This window comes from Cherax quadricarinatus, chromosome 51 (genome assembly GCF_038502225.1).
Source record: "Cherax quadricarinatus isolate ZL_2023a chromosome 51, ASM3850222v1, whole genome shotgun sequence".
NCBI classification, from domain to species: Eukaryota; Metazoa; Arthropoda; class Malacostraca; order Decapoda; family Parastacidae; genus Cherax; species Cherax quadricarinatus.
In genome coordinates this window covers 12,399,014-12,416,294 of record NC_091342.1, presented here as the reverse complement: position 1 = coordinate 12,416,294, position 17,281 = coordinate 12,399,014, and the positions used below count along the sequence as shown (strand labels likewise).

Sequence of the window (17,281 nt, the reverse complement as noted above, 5' to 3'; positions counted from 1 at the left end):
CTACGAATTCTCTGCATTATATTCACACCACACATTGCCCTCAGACATGACATCTCCACTGCCTCCAGCCTTCTCCTCGCTGCAACATTCATCACACATGCTTCACACTCATATAAGAGCATTGGTAAAACTATACTCTCATACATTCCCCTCTTTGCCTCCAATGACAAAGTTCTTTGTCTCCACAGACTCCTAAGTGCACCACTCACTCTTTTCCCCTCATCAATTCTATGATTCACCTCATCTTTCATAGACCCATCCGCTGACACGTCCACTCCCAAATATCTGAATACATTTACCTCCTCCATACTCTCTCCCTCCAATCTGATATTCAATCTTTCATCACCTAATCTTTTTGTTATCCTCATAACCTTACTCTTTCCTGTATTCACCTTCAATTTTCTTCTTTTGCACACCCTACCAAATTCATCCACCAATCTCTGCAACTTCTCTTCAGAATCTCCCAAGAGCACAGTGTCATCAGCAAAGAGCAACTGTGACAACTCCCACTTTGTGTGATTCTTTATCTTTTAACTCCACACCTCTTGCCAAGACCCTCGCATTTACTTCTCTTACAACCCCATCCATAAATATATTAAACAACCACGGTGACATCACACATCCTTGTCTAAGGCCTACTTTTACTGGGAAAAAATTTCCCTCTTTCCTACATACTCTAACTTGAGCCTCACTATCCTCGTAAAAACTCTTCACTGCTTTCAGTAACCTACCTCCTACACCATACACTTGCAACATCTGCCACATTGCCCCCCTATCCACCCTGTCATACGCCTTTTCCAAATCCATAAATGCCACAAAGACCTCTTTAGCCTTATCTAAATACTGTTCACTTATATGTTTCACTGTAAACACCTGGTCCACACACCCCCTACCTTTCCTAAAGCCTCCTTGTTCATCTGCTATCCTATTCTCCGTCTTACTCTTAATTCTTTCAATAATAACTACCATACACTTTACCAGGTATACTCAGCAGACTTATCCCCCTATAATTTTTGCACTCTCTTTTGTCCCCTTTGCCTTTATACAAAGGAACTATGCATGCTCTCTGCCAATCCCTAGGTACCTTACCCTCTTCCATACATTTATTAAATAATTGCATCAACCACTCCAAAACTATATCCCCACCTGCTTTTAACATTTCTATCTTTATCCCATCAATCCCGGCTGCCTTACCCCCTTTCATTTTACCTACTGCCTCACGAACTTCCCCCACACTCACAACTGGCTCTTCCTCACTCCTACAAGATGTTATTCCTCCTTGTCCTATACACAAAATCACAGCATCCCTATCTTCATCAACATTTAACAATTCCTCAAAATATTCCCTCCATCTTCCCAATACCTCTAACTCTCCATTTAATAACTCTCCTCTCCTATTTTTAACTGGCAAATCCATTTGTTCTCTAGGCTTTCTTAACTTGTTAATCTCACTCCAAAACTTTTTCTTATTTTCAACAAAATTTGTTGATAACATCTCACCCACTCTCTCATTTGCTCTCTTTTTACATTGCTTCACCACTCTCTTAACCTCTCTCTTTTTCTCCATATACTCTTCCCTCCTTGCATCACTTCTACTTTGTAAAAACTTCTCATATGCTAACTTTTTCTCCCTTACTACTCTCTTTATATCATCATTCCACCAATCGCTCCTCTTCCCTCCCGCACCCACTTTCCTGTAACCACAAACTTCTGCTGAACACTCTAACACTACATTTTTAAACCTACCCCATACCTCTTCGACCCCATTGCCTATGCTCTCATTAGCCCATCTATCCTCCAATAGCTGTTTATATCTTACCCTAACTGCCTCCTCTTTTAGTTTATAAACCTTCACCTCTCTCTTCCCTGATGCTTCTATTCTCCTTGTATCCCATCTACCTTTTATTCTCAGTGTAGCTACAACTAGAAAGTGATCTGATATATCTGTGGCCCCTCTATAAACATGTACATCCTGAAGTCTACTCAACAGTCTTTTATCTACCAATACATAATCCAACAAACTACTGTCATTTCGCCCTACATCATATCTTGTATACTTATTTATCCTCTTTTTCTTAAAATATGTATTACCTATAACTAAACCCCTTTCTATACAAAGTTCAATCAAAGAGCTCCCATTATCATTTACACCTGGCACCCCAAACTTACCTACCACCATATTGGGTAGTCCAAATTAGTAAATGGGAGGTTTCTTGTACTCAGCTGATAGATAAAATGGAGTTCTAAAGAAATAGCTATGAGTTTGGTCAACTGAAACAATGGAATTGGCTGAAAATAGGGCTCGAAGTCGGCGAAATCGCCGATACTCATATGTAGCCGATACCGCTAACTTCGCGGGAGCATAATTCCATGAGTTTTCGACCAAATTTCGAACTTTTGGTGTCATTACCATCGGGAAAAGATTCTCTATCATTTCATAAGAATTTTTTTTTTTTTTTTTCAAAAATTGAGCGACATAGAATGACAGTTTCAGAAAGGGGCCTGAAACAGTCAAAGGGTTAAGCAAAGGGGAGTGACAAAACAGGCATAAGAAGATGACATTCTAACAAGTACAATGTCTAATACCATATGCCGAACGAACATGATTTTATGATTTATATTGCACCAGAAATAATTTGGTATTCAGTGTTTTTAACATAAGTTGTCAAGATTATCATTAATTCACCACCATAATTTTTCACTTTTAGCTTCCTTAACCCTTTGACTGTAGAGGTCGTATATATACGTCTTACGAGGTGCCGTGTTTGACGTATATATACTCAAATTCTAGCTGCTTCAAATCAAGCAGGAGAAAGCTGGTAGGCCAACATGTGAGAGAATGGGTCTGTGTCGTCAGTGTGCACCATATTAAAAAAATCCTGGAGCATGCAGTGCATAATGGAAAAAAAAAAACTCCGACCGTTTTTTATAATTAAAATGCCGACTTTGTGGTCTATTTTCATATAGTATTTATGGTTGTATTCTTGTTTTCTTGGTCTCGTTTGATAGAATGGAAAACATATTATAGAAATAGAGGTGATTTTGATTGATTTTACTATAAAAAGAACCTAGAAATGGAGCTCGAAGTAGGGAAAATGTTTGATTTTTGCCGATGTTCAAAAGTAAACAAATGCTGTCATTGTCCAATAAATGTCCAACTAGCCATTCTAATATGCAGTCATGAATGGGTTCAGGTTATTTATACAATTATTACAGTATTGTAGTAGTCTGCATAACAGTAAATCTTCTATTTTTTGTTTGAATAAAAATTCAAAATAGAAAGCAAGAGTAATATCAGAGGGGCCTGGAGACATGACTGATGAGCAAAGAAAATGTTATTTTAGAGCCAGGAATGTCTGCATTGTTCATTCTGGACCTTATTTTGAAATTGTCATATTTTTTACTTTTCATGAAATTGGCCAAATTGCAAATTTCTGACCACGTTATTGGGTAGTTGAAATCGGTAAATGGGCAGTTTCTTGCACTCAGTCGATAGAAAAAATGGAGTTCTAAAGAAATAGCTATGAGTTTGGTGGACTGGAACAATGGAACTAGCCGAAAATAGGGCTCAAAGTGGGAAAAATCGCCGATTTCTAAATATCGCTGAGGTCGCTAACTTCGCAAGAGCGCAATTCCGTCAGTTTTCCATCAAATTTCGTGTTTTTGGTGTCATTACAATCGGGAAAAGATTCTCTATCATTTCATAAGAAAAAGCATTTTTTTTTTTTTAAATTTTGCGACACCAGGAGACACTTCAGGATTGGGGTTTGCGACAGTCAAGGGGTTAATGTGCTACTATCAGTATCAATTTTCTGTTGTAGAGATTAATGTGCTGTTTTACTATTAATATATTCTCAATGTAATCCAAACAATAAAAGGTCAATACTTGCAGTCTAAACTGATCCATATTCATTCCAAATCATAGGCTGTAAGCCACACCAAATTTTGAAGGGGAAAAAAATCTCACCATATTTAGGGGGGGAGGGAGGGGGAGGGGGGGGAGACTAGGCTGCTGTTCTTAAGTCAGACACTTGAGCTGCTCTAACTCCAAGGAAATGCAATCCGCACATACATCCCTCCATCCATCCATACATCTCTCCCTCCTTCTCCCTCTCTCTCCTGTCTTACCTCTGTTACCTTGTCACAGAACTCCAGTAGGTTTGTGACTCAGGATGTTTCATCCCTGAAGCCATGCTGGTTGTCATGTACAAACCCACTCCTTTCTAGGTGCTCCACCACTCTTCTCCATAACTTTACATACTATATACAGTGGAACCTCGTTTCTCGGCCACTTTATCAGCCGATTCGTATTTAGGCAGATTTTTTGGAGGAAATTTTGCTCTGTATTTCAGCCGTTGCCTCGTATATCTGCTGAATTAGACTCATTTGCCTCTCCCACAAGGATGTTGTGCTTTGGTGACTCAGTCTCCCCTTTGTCTGTCGGCGAGCGAGCACATACTCTGCACATTAATCCAAACATTTCCTTAAAATCCACTGTTTTTCATGTTTTTTTTATTAAGTGCAACTGTGAAATAAGTCACCATGGGCCCTAAGAAAGTTCCTAGTAAAGTTCCTTTGGTAAAGAAAGTGAGAAACACGATGGAATTTAAGAAGGAAGTATAACAGAAAAATATGAATGGTGTACGGGTGCTGGAACTTGCCAGGAATTATGGCAAAAACAAATCGACACTCACTTCTATCCTGGCAAAGAAAGAACAAATCAAGTAAGCTGATGTGATTCAGTGATTCAACGATATGTGTAGCCAGTGACAAAGTGTAGCATTAACAGTGTAACAAGTAAGTTAAGCGATTGAGCGATAGAAAATGGACGACACGAAACTGACTCCTCCAATGTTGTTGGAGGTATATAGGGCCACTACAAACATATGCTGCCTTGCCTATCTTCCACCACCCTAAACCAATGCCAGCATCTCCATCTCCAATGCCAGCATTTCTTATTTATAAATTATGCACACTGTTTGTGTGAATAGTGTTGCTGGCGTCTGCTGCTGCCTCCATTATCACTAATATGTACGGCTTCCCTTAAAAACCCAATATCATCACCACCACTTACTCCTCATATACAAGACTCACGAAATCGTAATGGCACAATTGCAAACAAATCATACCATGGGTGGGGTTTGAACCCACGGTCAGAGTGTCTCAATATTCCAGACCGCCGCATTAGACATTGGGCCAGCTAGCTAGCCCAGTGGCTAACGCAACGGTCTGGAGTTTTGAGACTCTCTGACCACGGGTTCAAACCCCACCTGTGGTATGGTTTGTTTCTTCATATACATAATGACATGTATTCTTTATATATTCTTTATTATGTCGTATTAGATCAACAGTGATAGATAAATAAGCATAGAATTGATATTAGCATCCTATCTCCAAACTCTCCTCCTCCCTGTCTTCCATAAGCCAACAAGAGTCTTCAATAAAGGTATATGTAATAGTGATTTAATTGTTTGTGTATTTATTTTATTTAGTTCTCATTGTTTTGTGTATGTAAAACTATAATTAATCTTTAAAAAATGTATTTTTTGTGAATATTTTTGGGTGTCTGGAACGGATTAACTTTTTTTTTTCTCTCTCTCAACAAGTCGGCCGTCTCCCACCAAGGCAGGGTGACCCAAAAAAGAAAGAAAATCCCCAAAAAGAAAATACTTTCATCATCATTCAACACTTTCACCACACTCACACATTATCACTGCTTTTGCAGAAGTGCTCAGAATACAACAGCTTAGAAGTATATACGTATAAAGATACACAACATATCCCTCCAAACTGCCAATATCCCAAACCCCTCCTTTAAAGTGCAGGCATTGTACTTCCCATTTCCAGGACTCAAGTCCGACTATATGAAAATAACCGGTTTCCCTGATTAATTGTATTTACATTAATTATTATAGGAAATATTGCTTCGAATTTAGACCATTTCAAAATTAGGCCGACCTTCTGGAACAGATTACGGCCAAAAAATGAGGTTCAACTGTATATCAGTGACACTGGTTTGTAGTTAATGCTACCTGTGTCTCCTTTCTTAAAAATTGGGACTACATTTACTGGCTTCCACACCTCTGGTAGTTGCCCTATTTCGATGGGCTTATTAAAAATTGTTAACGGCACACAGTGCCTCTGCTCCCTCTCTCAGCACCCACAGAGATACTATCTGGTCCCACTGCCATCGAGGTATCTAACTCATGAGGCAGTATCTTCACCTCCTTCCTGGTTTTGTGAATTGTATCCAACACTTACTGGTGCACTCTCCTGCCTTGGGTTGCTGGGAGCTTCTCTGTCCCCTCTGAGAATACCTTCCTAAATCTTGTGAATTCTTCACAGACTTCCTGGTCATTTGAGAACTCCCCACCTACCTTCTCTAGCCTAATTACCTGGTCCTTGACTGTAGGTTACTGAAAGCAGTGAAGAGTTTTTACGAGGATAGTGAGGCTCAAGTTAGAGTATGTAGGAAAGAGGGAAATTATTTCCCAGTAAAAGTAGGCCTTAGACAAGGATGCGTGATGTCATCGTGGTTGTTTAATATTTATAGATGGGGTTGTAAGAGAAGTAAATGCGAGGGTCTTGGCAAGAGGCGTGGAGTTAAAAGATAAAGAATCACACAAAGTGGGAGTTGTCACAGTTGCTCTTTGCTGATGACACTGTGCTCTTGGGAGATTCTGAAGAGAAGTTGCAGAGATTGGTGGATGAATTTGGTAGGGTGTGCAAAAGAAGAAAATTGAAAGTGAATACAGGAAAGAGTAAGGTTATGAGGATAACAAAAAGATTAGGTGATGAAAGATTGGATATCAGATTGGAGGGAGAGAGTATGGAGGAGGTGAATGTATTCACATGGGTCTATGAAAGATGAGGTGAATCATAGAATTGATGAGGGGAAAAGGGTGAGTGGTGCACTTAGGAGTCTGTGGAGACAAAGAACTTTGTCCTTGGAGGCAAAGAGGGGAATGTATGAGAGTATAGTTTTACCAACGCTCTTATATGGGTGTGAAGCATGGGTGATGAATGTTGCAGCGAGGAGAAGGCTGGAGGCAGTGGAGATGTCATGTCTGAGAGCAATGTGTGGTGTGAATATAATGCAGAGAATTCGTAGTTTGGAAGTTAGGAGGAGGTGCGGGATTACCAAAACTGTTGTCCAGAGGGCTGAGGAAGGGTTGTTGAGGTGGTTCGGACATGTGGAGAGAATGGAGCGAAACAGAATAACTTCAAGAGTGTATCAGTCTGTAGTGGAAGGAAGGCGGGGTAGGGGTCGGCCTAGGAAAGGTTGGAGGGAGGGGGTAAAGGAGGTTTTGTGTGCGAGGGGCTTGGACTTCCAGCAGGCATGCGTGAGCGTGTTTGGTAGGAGTGAATGGAGACAAATGGTTTTTAATACTTGACGTGCTGGTGGAGTGTGAGCAAAGTAACATTTATGAAGGGGTTCAGGGAAACCGGCAGGCCGGACTTGAGTCCTGGAGATGGGAAGTACGTACAGTGCCTGCACTCTGAAGGAGGGGTGTTAATGTTGCAGTTTAAAAACTGTAGTGTAAAGCACCCTTCTGGCAAGACAGTGATGGAGTGAATGATGGTGAAAGTTTTTCTTTTTCGGGCCACCCTGCCTTGGTGGGAATCGGCCAGTGTGATAATAAATAATAAAAATAACTCTGGGTCAGATTTGGCTTTTGATGCTATGTCATTCTCAAACTGCCGTTTAGCCCCCCTCCTTACCCATGCATGCTTGTTTATTTCTGGTTCTTTGACTCAACTTTTCCTGAGTTCTTTGTCCACTACACTTTCTCCATGCTCTAACGCAACTGGCTTTGAACTCAACACCTCTGGGTGAATCAGGGGTTCACTCTGGTCTTCCCATTGTTTCTACTACCCCTGGGTACAAACTTCTCTGCCTCCCTACACTTTCTAGCCACATGTTCCATCATCTTATTCACTGTCTTTCCTTCTAGCTCACTTTCCCACTGCACTTAATGCCTGTGTAGTCCCCTGTTTAGAAGTTTGGCTTCTCCCCACCTCCCTGTGCTGCTTCACTCTCTACTATTAATGCCACAAGGTATTCCAAACAGGACCATGTGATCACTAGCACCAAGGGGCCTTTCGTGTGGGCATACACACGTGCACACACACATGCACAAAAAAATTTAAGTGCTGCTGACAGGAAATTCTTTAATTGAAACTGCTACACCACTATTCCCCTTTATTTGGAGAACTATTAAAGTACTGTATACCAAACAGTGTATATACTGTAACAAAAGCAATGGACATATCAATACATTAAATTTTATCATTATTGCACTTATATTTAATGAAATTATTAGTTTTATGACTTTTTCTCTACTGATTAATATACAATGAAATAATTTAATAATTTGATATGCTGCATTAATGCCAGATGAACCTCACTCATGGACCCCAAGTAACATACCGACAGGTCCATAGTGACATGTCAGGTCAACAGTGATTTATCAGGTAAAAGTGATTTGGTTTGTGAACAGTAATATTCTTACCATCAGGATCAGCATCTTTGGATAACTTGAGTGCATCACTGTTGGCTAAATCAGAATTAGCAGGTGACACAGCTAAGATTAGACAACTGTCTTTGGTAATATACGTCATGATCATGTTGCGAATCTGCTGCTCAATGTCTGGTGGCTGGTCACCAATGGGTACCTTTGTTAAGCCAGGTAAGTCGATGAGTGTCAGGTTCAGCACTGTAAAGAAAAAAGAAAAAAAATTTATACATGTATTTGAAAGAATGATGGGGTATACTTTTGATTATAATTAAAGAAAACCTTCTAAAAAAAATACTTTTAACCGTTTGACTGTCGCAACCCCAAATTCTGAGGGGTCTCCTGGTGTAAAAAAAAAAATCTTATGAAATGATAAAGAATCTTTTCCCGATGGTAATGACACCAAAAGGACGAAATTTGATGGAAAACTTACGGAATTACGCTCTCGTGAAGTCAGCAACCTTGGCGATATTTATGACTCAGCAATTTTGCCTACTTTGGGCCCTATTTTCGGCTAATTCCATTGTTCCAGTCAACCAAACTCATAGCCATTTCTTTAGAACTCCATTTGTTCTATCGATTGAGTACAAGAAAATGTCCATTTACTGATTTCAACTACCCAATAACGTGGTCAGAAATTTGCAATTTGTCCAATTTCACGCAAATTAAAAAATATGACAATTTCAAAATAGGGTCCAGAATGAACAATCCAGACATTCCTGGCTCTAAAACAACATTTTCTTTGTTCATCAGTCACATCTCCAGGCCCCTCTGATATTTCTCTTGCTTTCTGTTTTGAATTTTTATTCAAACAAAAATAGAAGATTTACTGTTATGCAGACTACTGCAATACTGTAATAATTGTATAAATATTGTCAACCCATTCATGACTGCATATTAGAATGGCTAGTTGGACATTTATTGGACAATAACATTTGTTTACTTTTGAACACCGGCAAAAATCACACATTTCCCCTACTTTGAGCTCCATTTCAAGGTTCTTTTCATAGTAAAACCAATCAAAATCACCTCTATTTCTATAATATGTTTTCCATTCTATCAAATGACACCAAAAAAACGAGAATACAACCATAAATACTATACGAAAATACACCACAAAGTCGGCGTTTTGATCCAAAAACACGGTCGGAGTTTTTTTTTCTCATTATGCACTGCGTGCTGCAGGATTTTTCTATATGGTGCACACTGACCACACAGACCCATTTTCTCATACGTAGGCCTACCAGCTTTCTCCTGCTTGATTTGAAGCCGCTAGAATTTTTGAGTATATATATGTCAAACACGGTGGCTCGTAAGACGTATATATACGACCGAAACAGTCAAAGGGTTAAAGGATATTTATGGAACAATTCCATGAGAGTTGTAGCTAAATAAGGTGTCAATTACTGTTAAGACCTATGACCAGCAAATGTATGTATACCTGAGCAACACTATCATACACTGCCACTGAGAGTATTTTCACTCTAAATATAACAGACAATTATATTTTCAATATTGCTGTTGTAATGAAATTAACTTTGCCCAATAAGTCTGCAACCTGTGCTACAGGCAGGCCAGTGCCCAGCAACCTGTACTGCAAGCAGGTCAGTCTCCAGCAACTTACTGAAGTTATAGAAGAGTGTAAACAAAGTGTAACAAAGTGTAAACAAAGAATATAATGAGAGGGTAGGAACAAAGTTCAGGGAAAGAGTGCTGCACCAGAGAATGGGAAGACAAGGCAAAAGGGAAAAACAGGGAGAGAAGCAATATGAAGAAAGACTAAAGAAGGGGAGAGAGAAAGGAAAATAAAGAGGGGAAAAATAGGATAAAAAAACAGATGTTGGGATTAGGGTAAAGTAGTGGGGGAGGTGGAGGGAGGCACAGTGAAGGTGAAATGGTGAGAGTAGAGATGAATGGGTAAAATGTGTAGGGAAAGAGGAAAGGTGTATGACAATGGAAATTTAAAAGGGACAAAGGCGAAGTGCAAAAAAGCACTGGCACATGAAGTGGCAGACAAAACATAAAGGGGCAGGACACAGGACGGTGAAGAGCTTAGAGATGGCCAGGCAGAGGAGAAGAACAGGAAGTGACAAGGGCAGGTGAAGGAGAAGGGCAGTCGAGGAGTGTGAGGGTGGAGACCTCCCACGCAGGCGGACCAAGTTGCCATTGATTATTGGGTGGTGGAGTCCTCTGGGACCTGCATGCCCCCTCACTAACTCCCCCACATTCATTCAATATACAAACTATCACACCCAAGAGCACATCACTCTCCTTGCCTAATTTGACAGAAGAACGATGTAGTGCATGATTATGGTCTCCCATTTGTTAAATGCAAGTCTTAAAATGACTGAACAATACTGTAAATGTATAGTAAAAAGTAATAGGAAGTTGTCTTAGGTGATTAAAAGCAACAGGATGCAGACATATCAGCCACCAGACACTAGGTCAAAGTACAAAGATAAAGCTGATAACCATATAATGCAAATAGGACAAAAATCAACAAAAAAGGATACAGATTATTCAAAAAGCAAGTAGCACATGAAATTCTGCATCTGAAGTGAAACAAGAATGCAAAATTTTATAGAAAACTTACAGAATTATGCAGGAGCAAAGTTGGCAGTCTGGGTGCAATTTAAGTGATTTTACCCATTTTGAGGCCTATTTTATGTGGCATCCATTTCTTAAACAGACCTAATTCCTGGCTATTTCAATAATATGACTTCCATTCTATCAATTGAGCACAAGAAAATGTTCATTCAACTATCTGACTATCCTATAAAATACTTGAAAGTCAATAATTTGGCAAATTTTACACAATTATAAAATACCCTTTAAAAAAACAGTCCCAAATAACCACTGTAGGTATTCCAGCCATTACAGCAACCTTTCTTTCCTCTGTTCACTAATTACATCCCCAGGCCTCTCCTGTATAACATTTGCCCTCCAGTATGAACCAGTCATACAGAAAACTGAAGTTTTACCCTATTTCTCGCCAAAAAATATAACCAAGAATGGTGTAGACCATCCAAATAACTGAAGCAGATCTAGTAAAACCCCTCAAAACAGACTGGGAAGGAGGTTGTTAGGGGCCCCAACCCTTCCTCAGGAAAAGATTAATATTTCTGCTACAGGCCTATTTCATCTCACTTCCTGTGACACTGGCTAAAATCATCAGCATTTCAGTAGTATGTTTTCCAGTCTAGCAACTAACACCAAGAAACAACCAATAAAACCATTAGAAAACATCTCAAATTCACTATATCAACCTAAACTCAGGGTCAGAGGTTCATTGTTCTCATTACTTTACTGCATGGGGCAATATTTTTTTTTTTATACTGTGCACATTGACTATAAAGATTCATTCTCTCATGTATAGGTCCAAGTTGCTAATCACTGCATATTTAAGGGCACTATAATTAAAATGCAGATCTATACAAATAACACCTGCAGCAATATAAATCTACCTGGAAGACAGTGGAAGGTTTTAAAGTTTAAAGACAATGATAAAGAAAAGTTGATGGAAATAACACAAGGACATGGAAGGATTAAAGCCAAAAGAACAAAAAAGTTATACATACATGATTTGCCAGATATAATTAAAGAACAGTAAAACATTTTATTCAAAGAAACAAATCAAAGTGATTAAGAGTTTTAAGTATTCACCGATTTGTAGAGATTAACCCTTTGTCGCGGCCATATATATACGTCTTACGAGGTACCGTGTTTGACGTATATATACTCATAAATTCTAGCGGCTTCAAATCAAGCAGGAGAAAGCTGGTAGGCCAACATGTGAGAGAATGGGTCTGTGTGGTCAGTGTGCACCATATAAAAAAAATCCTGGGGCACGCAGTGCATAATGAGAAAAAAAAACTCCAACCGTTTTTTTTTTTAATTAAAATGCCGACTTTGTGGTCTATTTTCATATTGTATTTATGGTTGTATTCTCGTTTTCTTGGTCTCATTTGATAGAATGGAAAACATATTATAGAAATAGAGGTGATTTTGATTGATTTTACTATAAAAAGAACCTAGAAATGGAGCTCAAAGTAGGGGAAATGTTTGATTTTTGCCAATGTTCAAAAGTAAACAAATGATGTCATTGTCCAATAAATGTCCAACTAGCCATTCTAATATGCAGTCATGAATGGGTTGATGTTATTTATACAATTATTACAGTATTGCAGTAGTCTGCATAATAGTAAGTCTTCAATTTTTGTTTGAATAAAAATTCAAAATAGAAAGCAAGAGTAATATCAAAGGGGCCTGGAGACATGACTGATGAACAAAGAAAATTTTATTTTAGAGCCAGGAATGTCTGCATTGTTCATTCTGGACCTTATTTTGAAATTGTCATATTTTTTACTTTTCGTGAAATTGGCCAAATTGCAAATTTCTGACCACATTATTAGGTAGTTGAAATCAGTAAATGGGCAGTTTCTTGTACTCAATCGATAGAAAAAATGGAGTTCTAAAGAAATAGCTATGAGTTTGGGCGACTGGAACAATGGAATTAGCCGAAAATAGGGCTCAAAGTGGGCGAAATCGCCGATTTATAAACAGCGCCGAGGTCGCAAACTTCGCGAGAGCATAATTCCGTCAGTTTTCCATCAAATTTCGTTTTTTTGGTGTCATTACAACCGGGAAAAGATTCTCTATCATTTCATAAGAAAAAATAATTTTTTTTTTTTAAATTTTGCAACACCAGGAGAAAACCTCAGGATTGGGGGTTGCGACAGTCAAAGGGTTAAGCAGTGCAAAAACTGGACATTGGCTTTCAATGTGGCTGTGTGTCATATGCTGGAGATAGAAAGTGAAAACAATCTCTATACAATGTAAGTTATAATAAATTTTAAGAGCATCAGATAAAGAAATTAGGTAGGTGATAAGATGTTATCACCAAGAGATACAGGCAATTACTGTAGTGTCTCATACAGTACTAACAAACTTTAAAATAGTCCTTGGGTAAGTATAAGGATGTTTATACATATGTTAAAAGAATATTTTTATATCATACTGGGGGTCCTATCTTACAAACACCAGAGCTACGATTCGCATTTATAAACAAGATAAAAAAACATATCTTTTGGTAAAAACAAAAAAAATAGAATCATGAATGGCAAACTGCAATTACAAACATGTGTCACATAACAATCCTTTTACATACTACTATTTTTCTATAGGACAAATTCAGTGTTACAAATGACTTAATTAAGTTGAAATGCCTGAACCCCAACTCATTCTAAAGCTGGCAAGTTGGAGTTACAGCTGTTCTATAAGGTCCATATGTATACCTTATACATGAACAAAGTAGTTATGAAAAATAACACTATTTGGCATTGATGGCAGACAGGACAGTTATGATAATTAACTAACATTATAAGACATTAGAAGAAAACAGCCAGGAAATCTCTTGGACTTAGCCATGCCAAGGACAAGTGAACAGTTAGAAGAAACTGAAAACCAGAAGCTATAAGTTATGGTTGCACAAACTGGATGTAAATGCTATAATACACAAATAACCTGCACATAGGAGAGAAGAGCTTACGACGACATTTCGGTCCAACTTGGACCATTTACAAAGTCACACTAACACAAAGAAGAGGAGGAGGGAGTAGCATATACAGGCCAGCAGACAGGGATGGGACAAGAGAGGTAGTAGGAAAGGAGGAAGATAGTGGTATTGGTAGTAGTAATAGTAGTGGAGTCGGTCAAAGAATAAGAAAGAGGAGCACTGTAAGTTAGCTAGGGCCCCACAAAGGATAGGAACAAGAACACAGAGGGGGCAAAAAATATTGTGTATTGTTCCAGTCATAGTACTGTGCCTTTTTGTTTATAAATGCTACAAGACAGAAACAACTCTAGATATTATACAATCTTTTAACTGGGCAAATTACAACTGTTTAGATATAGTACTAAAAATGCAAATTTAAAATTAGCACAGATTCAAAAACTGACATATAAAGACCAAGGAATACTGTCTGAACCTACAGTTTAGAGAACACTGCAACAGCAGCCAAGACAAAGAAAATGACAAACTGAGGACTGAACATTCTTTTCACAGCAAACTTCAAAGTATGAGAGGTATCAAGAGGAAAAAACAGATCATTCACTGCTGGTACCGTAATACTAGTTTCTAAATTACCGACAGGGAACACCTAAATTAACAGAGCAAATTCTGAGATGAGCATTACCCAGTTATTTACACAGAACATACTGAAAGCCAGGTCCCAATCTGTATGATCTAGACAGTTTACTGGAGTGAGCAATACAGAGGTAAGTGTAGAATAAACCCAATGACAAGAAGTCATGGCAGTCCATGATTCCACATTCTGGAAAAAAAAAAAAAAAAAATACAGCATTAAGTTGTGGTCTTCACAAAGATGGGCAATTTTGTTTTCCTTTATCAGGATGTTATATACGTCATAGGTTGCAGGACATTAGCTAAAACAATGGCTGATTAGGGGACCACCAGGAAAGACTAGTGACCACAAACTAAAAAAAAATTATACAAGGCAGGCTCTGATATATCTGCCAACAGCTTTTAAATATATAACCCAAGGGCAGGAGCTCAATCTCATGATTGTTATTAGGTGATGATATATCTGGTACCCACTGCTCAAACATAGAATACACACTTTTAGAGTTCTTCAGTATAGCACTAAGAGTTGAACACACTTGCCCACCAATGCTACTGTGCATCACATGCAATATATAGGTAAAATAAACTATGAAGGAAAGGGGGATACTCTCCTAGTTGTGTTTACAGCAAGGAGTGTTCTAGTAGCAGTGTGGGTGCTCTAGTGTGTAGAATGTGTCCTAGTTCTTTCCAATGGGGGATGCTGCTCACACAGTTCTTTCCAATGGACGGTGGACCCGCCCAGTTCTTTCCAATGGGGGTGCTCGCCCAGTTCTTTCCAATGGGGGATGGTGCTCGCCCAGTTCTTTCCAATGGGGGGTGGTGCTCGCCCAGTTCTTTCCACTGGGGGGTGGTGCTCGCCCAGTTCTTTCCAAGGGGGGGTGGTGCTCGCCCAGTTCTTTCCAATGGGGGGTGGTGCTCGCCCAGTTCTTTCCAATGGGGGGTGGTGCTCGCCCAGTTCTTTCCAATGGGGGGTGGTGCTCGCCCAGTTCTTTCCAATGGGGGTGGTGCTCGCCCAGTTCTTTCCACTGGGGGGGGTGCTCGCCCAGTTCTTTCCAAGGGGGGTGGTGCTCGCCCAGTTCTTTCCAATGGGGGGTGGACTCCCCCAGTTCATCCCAATGGGGGCTGGTGCTCGCCCAGTTCTTTCCAATGGGGGGTGGTGCTCGCCCAGTTCTTTCCAATGGGGGTGGTGCTCGCCCAGTTCTTTCCAATGGGGGTGGTGCTCGCCCAGTTCTTTCCAATGGGGGTGGTGCTCGCCCAGTTCTTTCCAATGGGGGGAGGACTCCCCCAGTTCTTCCCAATGGGGGGAGGACTCCCCCAGTTCTTCCCAATGGGGGAGGACTCCCCCAGTTCTTCCCAATGGGGGAGGACTTCCCCAGTTCTTTCCAATGGGGGAGGACTCCCCCAGTTCTTTCCAATGGGGGGAGGACTCCCCCAGTTCTTTCCAATGGGGGGAGGACTCCCCCAGTTCTTTCCAATGGGGGGAGGACTCCCCCAGTTCTTTCCAATGGGGGGAGAACTTCCCTGGTTCTTTGCAACGGGGGAGGACTCCCCCAGTTCTTTGCAACGGGGGGAGGACTCGCACAATTCTTTGCAATGAGGCTCACCCAGTTCTTTCCAATGGGGGAAGGACTCCCTCAGTTCTTTCCAATGGGGGGAGGACTCCCCCAGTTCTTTCCAATGGGGGAGGACTCCCGCAGTTCTTTCCAATGGGGGAGGACTCCCCCAGTTCTTTCCAATGGGGGGAGAACTTCCCCGGTTCTTTGCAATGGGGGGAGGACTCGCACAGTTCTTTGCAACGGGGGGAGGACTCGCACAGTTCTTTGCAATGGGGGGGAGGACTCCCCCAGTTCTTTCCAATGGGGGAGGACTCCCCCAGTTCTTTCCAATGGGGGAGGACTCCCCCAGTTCTTTGCAACGGGGGGAGGACTCGCACAATTCTTTGCAATGAGGCTCACCTAGTTCTTTGCAATGGGGGGGAGGACTCGTACAGTTCTTTGCAATGGGGGGGCTCGCCTAGTTCTCTGCAGAGTATTTTAAATTCAAAAACTATTATATTAAATTTTGCCCAGGTGGACTTTTTATGAAGTACTTATAGGTGTGAAATTACTTTTGATACATGGGAAAGTACCCTGGGGGCACAAGGAACGTACATGATTTAGGGCTGCAAGTGGTTCCATCATCACAGTTGGAGGATTAGCCTCATAAGCACACACGGAAGCAGGTGGCATTAGTTCTTTAATTGCTCCAAAAGCTGCTATTTTAGCAAACGGTTCTGTGAATGGTTTAACCTCGTCAGGGACAGAAGCTGAGGACTGGACAGCATTGATAAATGATGATAAAAGTTTGTCTAATCTAACAGCAAAGGCACTCAACGATTCATTAGTCATGGGTGTAGCATTCACTAGTTCCCTAAGAACGACATATGGATCAGCTGTTTTAACTGGTACAAGGAAAGAACGAATCAGTTCCTCATATTGTGACCACTTAGTAAGATTCCTGAAGTCTCGCATATCAAGGAGATCAACAACGTGAACAGCAGCAGGGGATGCCTTGTCAGAAAACGATTACTTGAAACTAGTAATGCCATCTCTTGTTGATGTCACATGCCGTCTGCAGAAAGACG

At 40.3% G+C, this 17,281-nt stretch overlaps 1 protein-coding gene across 13 annotated transcripts in view; it reads right to left on the bottom strand.

Annotated features, from left to right (window-relative positions):
* shi (dynamin-1 shibire) overlaps nt 1-17,281 on the bottom strand; it is a 411,365-nt gene that overhangs the window by 313,481 nt on the left and 80,603 nt on the right. For all 13 annotated transcript variants that reach the window (XM_053784874.2, XM_053784869.2, XM_053784870.2 and 10 more), the window contains exon 4: nt 8,514-8,717. In XM_053784874.2, coding sequence (XP_053640849.1) covers nt 8,514-8,717 — 204 coding nt within the window. The remainder of the gene's footprint in view (nt 1-8,513; nt 8,718-17,281) is intronic.